Source organism: Thunnus thynnus, chromosome 7 (genome assembly GCF_963924715.1).
Source record: "Thunnus thynnus chromosome 7, fThuThy2.1, whole genome shotgun sequence".
NCBI lineage: Eukaryota > Metazoa > Chordata > Actinopteri > Scombriformes > Scombridae > Thunnus > Thunnus thynnus.
In genome coordinates, this window is record NC_089523.1 from 32,444,033 (window position 1) to 32,461,338 (window position 17,306).

The window sequence follows — 17,306 nt, forward strand, 5'->3', positions numbered from 1 at the left end:
GATGAGGAAAGGAGGAAACAAGAGGAGAGGAGTCACGTCAAGTCAAATCAGGTTTATTAATAAAGGCTAAAAACACAGATTTGCCTCAAAGGGCTTCAAACCAAATCAGGCGTTTAGCAGAGATGCGTGTCAGTGAGTTTGTGCTCTAGAACAGCTGTGAAACAATCAGCAAATAACGTTTTATTGATCCGATTCATTGGTTTTCTCACTACCAGCGCTCCCTCTCTCCACTCACTCTAGCTTGCTCGACCACAGCCTCTCTCTCTCTCTTTTTCTCACTCATCTTTTTGAAAATGAGTCAGGAAGCCGACAGCAAAATCTAACTTTACTTTTATCAAACGAAGAGAAATGTCCTCCCCTTGTCCTTGTAACGTCGGGTTGCGTTTCTCCAAAACTTTCTCACCGCAGGCTGATGCGATAGTCAAAACCCCCCCACAGCCTAAACACAACTAACCCCATTCAAATGAATGAGAGGACTGCTGTTTCCTTAACATGAGCACATGGACGTGACCAACAGATCGGTGATGAACAGGTGCAGCGGGGGAGAATGTGGAAGAGAGGCTGAAAACATTGTTAGTAAGAGGAATTCAGAGTCGGGACGAGCTTCAGTAAAAAACAAATGATTCTTGTCGCCTTTAAAGGGATCATATCGTGCATTTTGTGATTTTCTGTTATTTTTATGTTGTTATGATGCTGGATGTCTATGTTCAACATGGTTAAAGGTGCAAAACTTGAAATCCTGCCTGCAAGTCAAAAGTCAGGGCTTCAACCTGCAACGTTACCTCTACTTCCTCTGATGACGTCGGATTGATCAGATTGATCAGATTGATCACGCAAACGGCTCCAACATGTACGGATGGATTTGAGAAGTTGAAATTTGGAGTAAAGAAGGAGAAAAAGAAGTGAAATCCTGCTACTATAGCTTGTTTACGTAGCCTCTGGAGGCGGAGGAAGCTTCCTGAGAGCTGACCAATCAGAGCAGAGTGGGCTCATCAGGAGGCGGGGCCTTAAAGAGACAGGAGCTAAAACGGCCTGTTTCAGACAGAGGCTGAACTGAGGGGCTGCATAAAGGACCAGTACAAGATAAATAAGGAGTTTTTAACTTGAAATCATGCAAAGATATTCCAGTAGAGCCCCAGAATATAAATATAGAGCTGGAAACCTGACCAATCTCAGAGATATGAAGGTGCTAGAGACCTTTTTGGGCTCCTCCAGTAGAAGCACAGTAAAAACATCCAGACAGATTTGATTGAGTTTTGGTCTCACGTTGACCAATTTCACTGTTTAATCTGTGAATAACAAACCAGCCTGGTGTTTGTAAAAAACACAGAACATCAACTAGAGTCAGATCCTAAGCCGCTCCTGTCGCTGGCATTAGCATTGATTCTCTCTCTCTTTGTTTTGTCTCCCTGTGTTTCCCAGTTGAACAGGACTGAAGGGAAACAGAAGGGAAAATTCCACCAAACTTTTCCACCTCACTGGAGCCAAATGGTAAAAGTCAGAGAGCCAGAACTGCTCCAGTAAGGACAGAAACAAGACAGAAACAAGACAGAACCCGCATAACTACAGGTTCTCTTTACATTTAATTAAAAAAAAAATCCATTTCTGTGTTTGTTTTTTGTCAAATTTCTTTTAGGATGTGGGAATATTCAGGAAAAACAATGAAAAACAAGCCGATTATAGCAGTTTATAATATAAACGTTGCAGGATTATATCTTTAGGAGATATCTCTACATACTGTACTGTACTATGGAATAACAGAATATTGTTATAATTATCATAAAACTGCCTTAATAACACTAGAAGATTAATAAGTGTTTTAGAAGCAGTGTTTGTTTTTTGGACCACTGACGGGCGTCACGACAACAGACCGGCCCGCTGAGGCAACGACACCTCCAACAGCCTTTAGTTTCCCTTCAGCTGATGGAAAACTGAGAGCTGCAGAGTCCCTCCGAGTCCAGGCGGGAAGAGAGAGAGAGAGAGAGAGAGAGGCAACCGACAGAAGCAACAATGGAAAAAAAACAACCATGACTCCAATAACACGTTCATATCATGTCTCAGTGCCTCAGGATGATGCACTGTAACCTCATCTTAAACTGAGAGAATAAGAGACTCTTTGTCTTCTTTAGAGATGAATGATGTTAATTATATTGTGTGATTATGGAGCAAACATGGAGCTGCATCCATGTCTGAATCACACTGTTGTTAATAAAGGTCACTGGTGCCACCTTATGGATGAAAGATGTTACTTCCTGGTTGCTGCAGCATCCAGATCAACTTCCTTTCACAAGGTGGATCCGTGCAAACTCATTTTAATTTGTGATGAAATGTTTCTTTATTAAGCAGCTGTGATATGAGTCCAGTATTGTTATTCACATGTCAATCTGTGATAACGAACCATTTAAACTGTGAGTCACGCTGATGTTTTAATGATTTATGAGCTCAGGATGTAAAAGCTGGTCGTCCACTAATCACCAGGCCAGTGATTGATTGGTGAAAAGTGATTTATATAAATGATTTGCCATTACATGCATCATTATTAAGAATTTAAATGTTTTAATGGGTGCTGTTACAACACACACACACACACACACACACACACAGACACACACTACTGTGTGGTTGATAAAGTGTATTTCAATATGGCATCAACAGAGACTTTAAAACAAGGTGTGTAATCACTTGAGTTACACAACAGTACACACAAATCTTAAGTAAATACACACCAAGTCAAACCCTAACATGCACATATACCACACCCATCAACACACACACACACACACACACACACACACACAACTTGCTCTACCGGCTGTGACTCAGCCAGTTCTCCTCTAATCGTACGTCTGGTTGTTCAATCCCTGGTTGTTCCTGTTCAACACATGTTGACGCCTCCTTGAGCTGCACGACACACATATGTGCTACTTAATGCCATCAGATTCATTTTTGGAGATTTTTTTGGAGAAGCATGATAAACACTTTTATCTTTTCATCCATAAATCCCTTCTTGGACATTTTAAACTCTATAAAACATCTCTGCTGGACAAACTCGCTCTACTAAGGCTGCATTCAGACCAGATCCGGCAGTCCGGTACTTCGACGCAGAGGGGCAGCGCTGGTGGGGGGGTGTGGTGTTGTTTGAGACACCAGTGAGACAATGAAATACGATCCAGGAAGTCGAGTTGGAGTTAGAGATTAATGTGTTTAAGGATTTATCGGAATCCAGAACAGCACAGAGCAGTTTGTAATACTGACAGACAGGATTTGAAGGAAAACAGTCAAATATGGAGTTCATGTTACAAAGTTATCGACCAGGAATGTACTGGTGCATGTGATTGGCCTGGTTCTGGTCTGGCAAAAGTTGAGCTTCGTTCTTTTTTGCAGGATGACTGCTGTAGTTTTTTGCTGAGCTCTATGCTGTCCCCACTCACACACTGCCCCCCCTCAGATGAAAGGGAGGGCTAAGGTTTTTCATGCATTGCCATGATTTGACCCTTAACTGTCTTATGTTTCAAGTCCTGCAGGTTTATTCTGAACTTGGAAAATCTGCCTTTAGGTGTTTTGCACCAAACACACAGAATTATTTTCAACACATCCTCACAAGATCGACACTCTCGCTAACCCCGGACAATTCAAATCTACAATCAATCAAACTGCTTCACCTCAACTGTGTGCAACTGTTTTCACTGAGTGTCGTCCTCTTTTCATCTGTTTAACTCTGAGTATTTCCTTTTTATGATGAAAATCTTTGCATTTGCAGTATTACGAACTGGGTGTCAGTGGCGACTATAGACTGTATATAAATATGGACGACGCATCGCCACTTTCTACTGCTATGGAAGCCAAAGTATCTCCTTTCGGGGAGCGGCCATCTTGCTTTTGTGACCTCATTTAGAGCCAGGACGAGGTTTGAGAGCGGTTGTCATGGCTGTCAATCATGATGTCAGACCCCTTTTCTTATATCGTCAAATAACTAATTAAAAACAAACTTATAAGAAAAATGAGCACCTGGACAAATATCAGCATGATAAGAACGACCTGAAATGACAGAAACCATCTTTGGGATCTAGTTTGGCTCATGTCCCATCTACTAACATGGAGGGGGCGGGACTTATGACCTATACTGCAGCCCGCCACCAGAGGGCGATCCAGATGTTTTGGCTTCACTTTTGGGGGGCTGTCATGACGTCCATCTTTATATACAGTCTATGGTGGTGACATTCCCGGTAAAAAATCACAACATTAGTGGCGCCTTTCCCGTCACCCAGCGTGGTGATCGGTGGCCAGTGGTTGGCCAGCCGGAGAGGATAGATGGAGCTAATGCAACAGACTCATTCTTCAACTGACTGACGTCACACAGGCGACACTGTTTGGTTCTTTGGGAAGTGAGGTCCAAAAACACACCTGAAATTACCACTTATCGCCATAGGTGGCGCCAGAGAGAACGAAACAGAGATCTACGACGTTGTTACTTTAAATAAATGTTGCGTCTTTGTCTCACCTTCTGCCATAGTGCTTCTCTGGACGCCAGACTGGAGCAGGCGGCTACAAACCAGCAGTTTCCCAGCTGGCCTTGGTGCAGGTCATGGGCACTAATGCCGTCCACGAACAGATGGGGGTCGCTGCATAACTCCTAGAAGGATAAAGGTGATTGAAATCAGTTAATCTTTACATAAAAGCGGTTGCCAGCAGTTCTTACTAGATGAACAACATAAAAACAAGAGGGACAGTCCTTTAAATTTACTGAGAATCACTAATCGGAGTGTCCATTAAATGGTTTATCAACTTAGATTAAAATAATTCTTTCAGGCCACATTACAGCAAACTGAAAACACTCCAGCTGCACCTGGAAATATGGCCGAAAGACAAAGAAAAACAAACAAATAACCAATAAAATGATGGAACTATGAATTCTTTTTGAACATGTGATCATTTCAAAGTTTCCTTGATGAGTTTTACAGTTAATTTCCCTCTTAGAGACAGATAGAAACGTCAATATATCATATTTCAGCCCACTTGTTGCTACTGTATATTGTACTTCTACTGTGGTGCCACCTGCAGCTGCTGCGGGGGGTGCGAGGGGGGCGGGGGGGCTGTGGTCATACTGGGCGGTCGCCAGTTGTGGAGGAATGTGAAGCAGGGCGTCAGTCATTCATCATAAAGTAAATACAGGGTAGAAAAACCCTCTGATCAAGTAGAAATTGCTTCTAAATGTTCAAAGCAAAACAAACCACAGAGGCTACGAGCGGCAGACTAAAGAGACGGCAGCCAGATGATAGAGACGGGATAAACCAGTGGCACACACACACCCAGAGACATGAGACGTATACATGGTTTACATAAAGGTCACTTCAACTATATCTACTTTGAAAAGGATTTATCAAACCAGATATAACATGTTAATGAGTTCTAGAGGTGCTGGAAGGTGTTACTTTAGGACAGAGACAGGCTAGATGTTTCCAGGGTTTGTGCTAAGCTAACTAAGACCGCGTCATTTGTGTACGGTTTTAAAATGGTTTATCTGGATTGGCAAGAAGATTCAGGAAGAATGGGATGAGGGTCGATAGCGATAGGATGTTAGGATCATGGGGGGGGGGTTTGGTGGAAGCTGGATGTTGGTCAATATCATGTATAGAAGGATGGTAGGGGTCTAGGGGAGGGATGAAAGAGGGTCGGACTGGATGAATGGTGACTGGTTGGAGTTGAGTCGAGGCTGGAACGTCTAGGAACCCGGGGACAGAGACTCAGGGTGGGGGCACGTCTCGATGAGCAAAGCTGCTTCGTTATCCCCCTGTGGTTCCACAGAAAGGACCCGGGACGGCTCGAAGTTCGTAATCCGGGACCTTCTTGTTGTGAGGCTACAGTGCTACCACTGAGCCACTGTGTCGCCCACTGAGAGGAGAGAAGAGGAGAATAGGGTTTCGGGGGGGGGGGGGGGGTTGATTTGGATTAAGAGGCACAGGTGTTTTGGATTAGTGAGAGGGAGCGGGGCGTGGTCTTGTTCCTGAGGTATCTACGGAGCCCCTAAAGTCCCAAAAGGTGGTATTTTTTTAAATCTTGTGCACACAATATATTATCGTTGTGTGTAGATAATTATCTTGAGGGAACAGAGTAACATCTGTACAGTAAAGGCATGATAGGCTTTATATATGCTTTGAAGACCACGGGGGTAAGTTGCATTTATAGCTTTTAATAGTTTGTTGATTTCTCGAGTATGTTAGAAACATGGCGGCGTTCATTGCTTTATTTGAATAGCCAATTTGCTATGTTTTTTGTGCGCACAAGATAAAATGGCTTTTAATACCACCTTTTGGGTCTTCAGGGCCTCCGTAGGTATCACTCTGTTAGTATATTTCCCAAGATGTCAACCAGTTCCTTTATGTAGATGCTACAGACTTGGATATAATGATTGAAATGGTTGAAACTGATCCAAACTAACTTATACATTGATGGATTATTTAAAAATAAATGTTCAGAAACATGGTTTCAGTATTGTCTTGTAATCGCTTTAGTAAAGTCACATGACTCCTCTATAAATACAGAAACCAGAGAGAGTCTGGCGCTGTGTGCTTTCTCAAAATTAGAAGCCACTGATTTAAGTACATATACTATATATAAGCCCACACATACAGGACATGAATGTACTCTATACTCTGTTCAACCACAAAAAAGAAGCACACACACACACACACACACACACACACACACACACACACACACACACACACATACACACACAAAGAGGGCGAGTCACAGAAACAATCTGGGTGGATCTAAATTGCACTCTGTCTTTATGCTTCTATTTTCTTCCTTAAACGGACAAAATGTCGACTCATCCACAACATTGAAATCATAATTAATGTAGGTGTGAAAGCAGACGCCCTGAAGCTCCACCAGGTAAGTCATCACCAGCCACCACCGCGTCTCTCTGTCACCACTAATTACCCTTTAACTACTAACTGTGTTACACAATGACTGTGACCATCGTTATCTGCACGTCAACATAATAATAATAACAGGCCGTCACACGCCGACCACATCCCATCATGACTCTTTATCTTTCTGCAGAAAATCATTTGTGACATTCGGCCTGAATTCTAATCACTTCCCACCAAGGTCAACAACCATTTACTGGTGTGTGTACAATACTGGTGTGACTGAAGAAGAAGAAGAAGAAGAAGAGGAAGAAGAAGACGTCAACAATAATTTACTACTGGATGTAACACAGAGGAAGGGATTTGCACCAGTTCAGACAACTGGGTTATAGAATGAACACTGGTGTGACTGAAGAAGAAGATGTGACAAGAACAGAATCCACATGAGGTTTTGAAAGTTTGTTGAAGGGAAAGTCGGAGACGTTAAGTCGGTCGGGATAGCTGGAAGTGGGATGGTCATGATCGATTGTGTATCTAAGCGTCAGGGATTGAAAGGCCTGAATATTAGTGCATATAAAGATCATAACTGTGTGGAATGTTTCTGATTTTTAACAGAAGCAATGAAGAAGGGAGTCATAGCGGAGCGCCACTGTCAGTAGATACTGAGTCGTCTCAGGTGGTTAAAGGAGTATTTGAAGCTCCTCTCAGGTGTTTTTTTGGAGTACGAAGATGTGTGAAGGACGACTTCAATATGGAGGATTGTAAAGAAAAGTGCCTGCACTGCAAAGGGAATCATCATGCGGGGTCATTACAGTGTCCAAAAAAGGATTAAAGAAGTTAACGTGAATAAAATCAACCAGAAATGAAGCCGAAGCTGTTTAGAGAGTTGAAAGAAAAGATGAAAGGTCTGCAGTACAGAGGGAACCGGAGCAGGAAAGGAGTGGAGCCGAACAAAATATCAACATGGATAAGAAAGGATTTTTGGCTTTCACTGCCGTAGTTATCAACTGTGCTGCTGAAACACACAGGAAGTCAGACAGGATTAAGATGGTTCTGCAGAGGAGCTGGATGTAACACTGAGGGAGGGATTTGCACCAGCTCAGACAACTGGGTTATAGAATGGACACTGGTGTGAATGAAGAAGAAGAAGAAGAAGGAGGAGGAGGAAGAGGAGGGGGAGGAGGAGAAGAAGAAGAAGGAGAAGAAGAAGAAGGAGAAGAAGAAGGAGGAGGAGGAGAAGAAGAAGAAGGTGGCCTGCTGCGTTTATTCAGCACCAGCCTCAATATGTCGTATTTAAGTTCATGTTCTGTTTGTTCAACAGTTGTTTGCTAAATTGCTCGCACCGTCTCGCATCTCAGGTGGGAGGGACTAAGACGCGAGGGGAGGAGGCGAGGAAAGGAATCGAGGATGTACAAACTGAGAGATGAGAAGAGGGGCCTCTCTGCCTGTGTGCGTGTGATTGTCTGCAGGTGTGCTGGAGTCAGAGCAGAACCACACAAGCTGCACCTCGTCCTGTCACTTCCACTCTACCAGTTAGTGCTGCTATATTTTGATTCTTGGCAAATTATAATTTTGGATCCTGTCTATTTCCTGGCTCTTATCTGCTATCCGTCGCAGTCTCGCCTGCTTTGCCTCCAGCTCCTTGTTGTTTCCTGCTCACCTCGTCTGGTCTGCACCACTCAGTCTCCCTGGATCTCACTCTGGACCTGTTTCCTCTGCCCCAGACTCCTGGCTTTACCAGCCCAAACTTCCCCCCCTGCTCTGCAATAAATCTCTTTTACTTAATTCAAGTTAACCTGCATCTGGGTCTTACTCACATGCCCATACATACTGTAAATCAAAAGAGTCACTGTAATAATTCCTTCTGTTCATATTGCTGCAGAGAGATCCTTTCTAAAAGTAACTTCAGTGTAAGTGATGGGGGACTAAATCCGCTGTCAGCTCACATTATGCTCTTGCAGTGAGTTTGACAAATCAAGTGTGTTGCATTCCTTCCACCTTACATCACCAAGCAAATACAAAGAATGGATTTTTGCACTAAAAAGAGTAACTTTTGAAGACACTCTCTGGATTTGTCATCCCTTTTTTTACAGACAGTTTGGACAGGAGGAACAATTACAGACACAAATCATTATTGTTTAAGACAGACTTGAGTCAGTCTTCCTCAGTCATAACCCCAACAGTCCTGCCTCAACCACTCAGTGTTTAACATGCAACACACTCTCTGGCTTGTGCCTCAGTGGAGACGCATTAGAGTCAGATTGAAATCTGATAGATAGAGAAGCGTTCTAGTCGGATGTTACCGATGTGTAAATGCATCCGTCTCTCTAAGACACACATGCATATATATACACATATGCAGTCTGGAAATGTTCCCTGTGATAACAGCAGCTGATCTGACACTTAAATTATGCTAAAATTAGCCCTCTTAATTCACTCGTCACCTCCTCCTGTCAAATAAAGCTCCTGCGGTTCACATTAGTTCATCCAGAAGGTGTAAATGGTGACGTGACAGTCTGATCCCTAATCAGTGTGATCGGTTTAATGATCTGTGTGAGTGAGAGAACATGAAGATGTCACTTGGCTCATAATTTGTTGATCCAGTGTGTTTAGTTTATGGATAGTTGTTAGCTAATGTTGTAACTGCATATGTGCACAAGTTCTCCTTATTTGCTTTGATCAAACAGCTTCAGGTTGTTTTTTTTGCCTTGTGACTCGAGCAGAGAAAATCAAGATCAGTGATGTGACATATTTATGGCTGAGTGTGTTAAATCGTATACAAGACATTTGAAATGACATAATCTCACTTCCTATTATACTGTGACAAATATAAAGATTTGAGAGAAGTTTTCTTTGAAAAAATGAATCAGTCTAAAATATATCCTGAGTTTATCCTCCTCCCTGATCCTTAGAAACTGTCCCGTCTATGTGAAAAGTCAGTAAAAAGCTGCAAAATATATGAAGTCTTGTCATAATCTGAGAGAAATAAGCTCTGTAGTAAATGTTTCTGTGTGATTACATCTGTAAAAATGCCTTTTATTATATTGTATAATTATTAATCATCTGTCAATGTTTATAATTTTCTGTACTGTTTGGCAATGTAGATTTCTGATCTGTCATGTCAATAAAGCTTATTTAAATGTGAATTTGAAATGACAAGTGTAAATAGGGCCAAAGATACTGTATGTTTCCAGTAATTTAGAAACAGTGACGCCATCGTTTGTTCACCAGAGAGTTTATTTTTTAATTAAAAAGTCCCAATAAGGACAAATCTAACATAACACAGAGACAGCACAGCCTGTAACGTGTATCAAAGGTGATTATTACTTTGCACTTTTCATTTATTGCCTATTTTTTAAAAACTTAACTTTGTGGAGAGGAGAAGGGGAACAACAGTATATAGAGAGTCTCTTATAAGCACTTTGCTTGTGTCAGTTTTATCTCTGGGGAACACCCCAAACTCCAGGAGTGATGTCCAAATAAGGAAATGTGCGTCATGTAGCAGGTGGATGTGACTCCCCTCACTGAGACCTGCTGATAGACGTCACAGCGGAGCAGAGGAGAGACACTCAGATAGTGATGTAACCGACCTGCACTCTGGTATTTGACATCAACAAATAATTTTTTAAATATTTGTATGAAATAAATGTTTGTAAAAAACTGTGTTTGTACTTTGCTGAATAACGTATTTGTATCCGGGCACACCCGTATTAGTGACACCGGTCTGAAGATGTGTTTATGGTTCACTAAATACCTCTGAGAGATGGTTTAGTTTCCTCTCTCTCTCTCACTGCCTGGACAAATCAATACTGATCAATGTGAGTGCTTTAAAGTTCCTGTTCCTTGTTAATTATTTATCAGCTCAGATCATCAATGATTGATAGTAAAAGCATTATTATGAACACATAGTTCAGGCTTGAGCTGAGTCCTGGAAGAAGAACAGATAATTGTTCTAAATCACACAAATAAAGTTTTTCCCTTTATTCATTTATTTATTTATTTATTGTTATCTCATCCAGACGTGGTTCCTGTCACAGTCTGGCTCCGTCTTGTTGTCCTTGTGAAGTTGGAGTTGTATCTATTAAAGACTTCTGCTATGATATTATTTAGGTTATCTTTTTAACCTTTTTAACCTTTAACCTGGCCATGTTCCCAGTGTGTTTTTTTCCAGCCTATCAGCTTCTTTCCCGTTCTCTCCTGTTTTATCTCCTCACGTTAACTTTCTCCACCCATCTCCCCAGCTGCACCTCATTTCCTCGTTAGTTCATTTAGTATTTTAGTCTTGTTTTCAGTTCAGTCTCTGTTGGATCCTTTGTTCTGCTTTGCTCTACATTGTTCGGTTTTGCTTTGACCCGCCAGCTTTTGTTTTTTTTGCCTTCACGAGCCTTAAATACAGAAGTTGTTGTTCAGCCTGCAGACTCCTGTGTTTGGGTCCGACTGCTTCGTTCCACTTAACGGGGTCAAAACATGACAAACATCTGAGGGGAAAACAGCCTCTGTTGTGTCTTTTTCAATATGCAGCTTGTGTTATGAGACCAGGGATTTAAACAGTCCACCAGTACAACAGCTGATCCATTAATGGTAACTGGAGTGTGGATGATCTGTGGTTGTAATATCCCGTCAGCAGGGATGTGTCAGGTGTGTGTTTCTCTGGTCTTCCTAGTTGTGCTACTAGAAGTCTGCAGCTTGATAAAAACTAGTAAATCTAATCATATAACACCCATTCTGGCCTCTCTAAACTGGTTACCAGTGCAAGCTAGAGCTCATTTTGAAGGTTGTGACTTATAAGGCCTTGCATGGACTTGCACCACCTTACCTGTCTGAGCTAATTACACCATTTACACCAGCACGCCCTCTTCACTCTCTCCATGCTGGTCTACTGGTCGTTGGCTTCAGAGCATTTGCCTGCTGTGACCTTTTATCTCTGGAACGGCTATTTAAATCTACATTTATTCACTTCATTACAGCCTCCCCTAACACTTAGCTGGGCCTGTCACCTTTTAACATCCATTTAACATTGATGTTATTAATGTGGTTGTTTTTTTTATTTTAATTTTTATTATTATAAATTGGTTGCTGCATGTTTTGTTCTATGTATTCTTTAACTGTAAAGTGTATTGGGACCATGCTGCATGGTGATTCTGCATTTTAAATAAAATAAAGGAGCCAAGATGGCGTCGCCGCTCTCATCTGCATCTCCCAACTGGACACACTTTCTAATTCTGATGTAGTTTAACTCTGTTAAGTTGAGTTAATAGTGGCGGGCTGCCAGTTTTGGTTGACCTTGTTTTCTCATGTTTGTTAGTTAGGGTAACTTAGTTAGTTACTTCCCAGTTAAACTTGTTTTTATGTTGAACTTTTGTCCACACTGAAGCTAAATTCAGCTCCCGGTGTATTATTTAACATTGTAAATACACCAAACCTTCATTATATGGAGTTATATCTGTGGCTGCTGCTCACCTCTGTCCAGCAGGACTTAAAACTCTGCTGGTTAAACGGGTAAAAGAACCACAGCTGGACTGGTCTGTGCTGGTTTGATTACAGCTGTGAGTAGAACACAAGCAAAGTCTCTCAGTAGCCAAAACACACACAGCTATAGATAGATTTAAAAACAGTGAAATGCAAGTTTGGCAGTTAAAGTGAACAACTCTGATATCAAACAAGCTCAATGTTTATTCTAGACTGAGGCCATGTGTATCAGTTAACCAGTCAAGGAAAACTAATTATAGTACTTTTCTACACAGAAGGGAATATTTGTTAGTTTTGTTAATTTGACACAAGCCAGATTCTAAACAGAGGCTCAATTATTTAAAACAAGCTGTGATCTGAGTTTAATGATAAAGTTCTAGATACGACTCGACTGTTTACAGTGTCAAGTACAAACTGAAGCCCTGCAGGTTTTAAATGTTACAGGATTTCCCACCAAAGCTGCAAAACGACACCAATGTAACACACTACGAAAGTCATTTTTTATAATCATCTTCATCGTTTTTGCAGCTGAAGATCATTCAGTGAAAACACTTTTCATGTCTGTTCTGACCCCTGTAGTCACGATTCAACCGCAAATATGAGATTCATTCATCAATTTCCTTCACTCAGTAACCACCAGAGAGACATCTCAACAGGTTCTTCTGCCTTCCAAATATGTGTCCAAAACAAAAGAACGTGTTGCTGTTTTCAGGAGGAACTGTGGAAAACCAAAGTTAAGTTTTATCCATGGTGATAATGTTGAGATATAAGTGTAACACTGAGAGTATTGTGAAGCGAGGCCAACAGAGGAAGTTAAATTCTTTTAATGTCTGTATTAATGTATTTTCTATCAGTCTTTTATTGAAAGTATCTTTAATATTTTCTTTTATTTGTTGGTCAAGGACAAGTTCTGCCTCAACAATACTGTGAAGGTTTGTTCTAAGTTAATCAGTATCTGTTCTCTGCGGGAGAAGCAGGTGATCAAAAAAACACCGACCCGACTACATCCCGTCCTCTGACTTCATTTTAAAGCCCTCAGGCCGTCGTTTTACAGCCGCTTTCATTCCTTCTGCCATCAGGCTGTTAAACATTGATAGCAGTACGTGGAATTAATAATATTTCCATACTCGTGGAGTTTTATTGTCTTAACTAATCATTTTGGGGCTTGTTACTGCTGGGACTAAGATTTTACTTATTTATTCTGTCTGTGAGTACCTGTGTACTGACTGTCTCTGGCATAGATCTGTTTGTTTGTTTTCTTATGCATGGTCTGGGTACACTGCCAAACTGAATTGCCCTTTCAGGATTAATAAAGTTGTCTGAATCTGAAAATATGTGCTCATATATTTATACAGAACATGTCCGTACACACACACACACACACACACACACACACACACACACACAGTCTGTGAGTAGGAATGGGATATTAGTGTGGTAAATTCCATAAATTCTTCTCTCTATTCAGTCCATGTCTCCTCTGTTTATATGCTCTCCTTTGTATTTGTCTCATGACCACCATCCCCCTCCCACCTACTGCCTCCCGTCTCTGTTTCCTCTCTATCAGCTGATCACTGAACAACTTGTGGGGCATCAAAAGCTTTGCCTTTATCTCTGATGTGAATATCAATAACTTTTTAGGACTATTCTTCACCTCGTCGGCCTGAGAGTGTTCTTAAATTGCAGTGTGTCAGTGTTGTTTGTCTAGTGGGGTAAACAGTGAGGTTGCTACTCCAGTTTGGATTAAAACTCACCACTTCTTACATCTCTTTGGCTAAACATGTGGAAGTTCTTCTAATTTAACAAACCATTTCTCACCTTTGGCCTTTTCCAGGTGATTCGGCCGATGCGGTTGCTCTGGTAGAAGAGCGACTGGTCGGTGGCGGGGAACAAAGGGTCTTCAAACAGACGTCCGTTCTGCTGGCACTGCCTCCTCAGTGCAGAGAAAGACTGGCCCTCGTATGGAACCACCATCCCCCTGCACACACACAAACCAACAGGTTCATCAGGCCGTTTAATAACAGTACTATATAAGGCTGCAATTAATTTGCCTGTTGATTATTTCCTCGATTACTTGATTAGTTGTTCGGTCTGTAAAATGTCAGAAAATGGTGAAAAATCATTTCCAAAATCTTTCCCAAAGTCTAAAGTCTGTCTTGAAATGTCTCGTTTTGTCTACAACCGAAAGATATTTAGTTTACTATCACTGAAGAGTAAAGAAACCAGAAAATATTCACATCTGAGTAGCTGGAATCAGAGAATTTGGCAATTTTCTTCAGAAAAATGACTCAAAATGTTGATTTAATTTAATAGTTGGCAACCAGTCGATTAACTGACTCATCATCGCAGCTCTAATATCATCCAAAACACATTATCATGTATTTTTAGCACACAACACACAAAGTATGTGAGTAATGTTCTTACTCAAGGAATCTTGGAGACGATGTTGTTTATTATTTATCATTAGCGATGGCGCTCTGTGTGACAACTTTACACCAATAAATCAAAACTTCAGGCTGAGTTTTGTGGGAAATCTACTGGACAGATTTAAAAGACCAGGCTGCTGTCTTTAAGATAAGAGAGCTTTTCAGACTGTTGGTGGAAGACGGTGGAAAATTAACACTAAGGAACTTAAGAATACAGTAAATACTATTTATATGAACCAACAATGGATACATGGATCCAACTAATTAGCAAAAAGCTGTTAAACCAATGAAAAGTAGAAGCTTTTATAAAGATTGAAGGCCAAACCAGAGATTTTACAGGGAAAATCACTATATTATCTTTATTTACCATAAGAACCTTGAGCCATGAGACTATTCATTGCTAAAAACATGCAAAGGCCTTACTGTAAGTTCAGAGATATGTAAAAAAGTGGAAATAAAGGCAGGACTGACACCAAAACTATTTGCTATTTTGAAAAAGAGGTAAAATTAGAAACAGTCAAAGAGGGAACATGAGTCTCGTGTTTCTCAGGAAGCTGTTCAGCAGCAAGAAAATCAGACTTCAGAGCTTAAAACACTGCAAATGTTACTTCAAGGCCACATTGTAATGTGGATAAAGATTAATGACGAGGATATCCTTCACTTGTAAAACTCTCTCATAACATGCAAACACAAAATAGTCAAATGTACACATGAACTGTCCAGCCAGTCATGTGACAGGATGACAAACAGAAACTTTGACAGTCATGTTTGACTACGGATCACCAGCAAAGCAAACACATGATGAATGTTGCATGCCTGCGTGTGCGTGTGTGTGCGTGTGTGTGTGTGTGTGTGTGTGTGTGTGTGTGTGTGTGTGTGCAGCAGCATTAAGTTTCTGTTCTCATGAGTGAAGCAGCTTCCTGTCTGACCAATAAAGTGAAACAATGACAACAGACCTCCCAGATCCCCATCACAACCACACACACACACACACACACACACACACACACACACACACACACACACACACACACGCACGCACGCACACACACACACAACCACACACACACACACACACACACCACATCCCCTTTCTGAGTACAAACGTTATATTTTAAAGGACTGTTAGCTCAGATATATATCTTTATATTTCCTTTTTTACTCTGAGTGTCATCTGTCCATCTACATTCAGTTTTCAACATTAGATCTGGAAAAACTCAGCTCAAGTATTACATGTGTTTATCTACACACACATCATCGTCAGCAGATTAAACTTCAGGTGGACTTCTTAAAGAAAAGTCACATATCTGTACGGCATTCATTATGGAATTTGATTTAGAGCTGTAGATGCAGGTCGCATTATTGTTCCGTTTACTACTTAGTGCTGCGATGTTCATTAAATATTCAGCTTACATTAAAATACTGTAGATCCTGAACAGCAGATAGAAAATGTTACTAATGTCTGATCAGTCTTACAGTTATTTTAATATTTGCAGTGGGGGCAAAGGAGGTAAAAAACCCTCTCCAATAAAGTTGTTGTTTTTTTTTAACTCTTGTGCAACCACAGTAACAATCACACAGCTGACTTCCTCCTTTATGTTTTGAACTTTAATAACTGAACATCCGGTAAAATGCTTACTTTATATTTTGTCATTTGGCTTTTAAGACAATCAAGCATTAGAGGACAGTGACTCAAAAGAGTCGTGGTACAAATTCTCAGGTATCTGAGCAGGAATAGACAAGCAAGAAATACCATAAACAAACAAGAAAGTAGTGCAATAATCAACAAAGTGCTAAAGGGCTTCAGGTACAGCACGAGGAGTCTCAACAATAATCTCATAAATGATGAAACTGATGATGAGCCTTTTAATGGAGTCACTAGAAGATAAAGTGAGCAACACTCACAACACTCAGTAATTAAAACTGCTTCAGCTGCAAATTAAGTTTTAAAATCCCTCCAATAAAGCTGCATTCACACATCTTCCTGCAGGGCTGTGTGGAGGTGTGGGTGTGTTTATTATTTGTGCTTTAGAACATAACAGCCGAGAAACAATCAGAAAATTAATTTCTCTGAATCACGGCTTTGTTTTCGCTACCGCCGCTCCCTCTCATCCCTCATTCACTCTCTCTCTGTGTTTCTCTCGTCCTTTTTAAAATGAGTCAGGGAGCCGACAACAAGGTCAATATGTAAACAAGGTTCTTCTTGGCCGCCACAGTTGCTGTTTTTCCCTCAATGCCAGATTTTGTGTGGATGTGACCTAATGCAGGTTTTGAAAAAAGAAGTTGGACCTTTCCATTAATGTTGTGTCATGTCTGAATATAAGAAACATTTCCAGAATATTCACCTGTCTAAATGACAAAAGGTCACCACTGTAAGGCTACGTTCACACTGCAAACCTTAGTGCTCAATTCAAATGTATTGCTCAGTCACCGTTTACAGTTTCATATATGAGTTAATGTGCAGCAGAAGCCAGCGAATCTGTGAGCAGATGACGATGATGATGATGAGGAGAAAGACAAATTTTTAATTATGGCT

General features: G+C 41.0%; 1 protein-coding gene across 1 annotated transcript in view; it reads right to left on the bottom strand.

Moving 5' to 3' along the window:
• Window positions 1-17,306, bottom strand: part of capn5a (calpain 5a) — a 36,368-nt gene that overhangs the window by 14,900 nt on the left and 4,162 nt on the right. The window contains exons 2-3 of the mRNA XM_067595528.1: window positions 14,163-14,322; window positions 4,502-4,633 (exon numbers count right to left, since the gene is read on the bottom strand). Coding sequence (XP_067451629.1) covers window positions 4,502-4,633; window positions 14,163-14,318 — 288 coding nt within the window. The 5' untranslated portion in view covers window positions 14,319-14,322. The remainder of the gene's footprint in view (window positions 1-4,501; window positions 4,634-14,162; window positions 14,323-17,306) is intronic.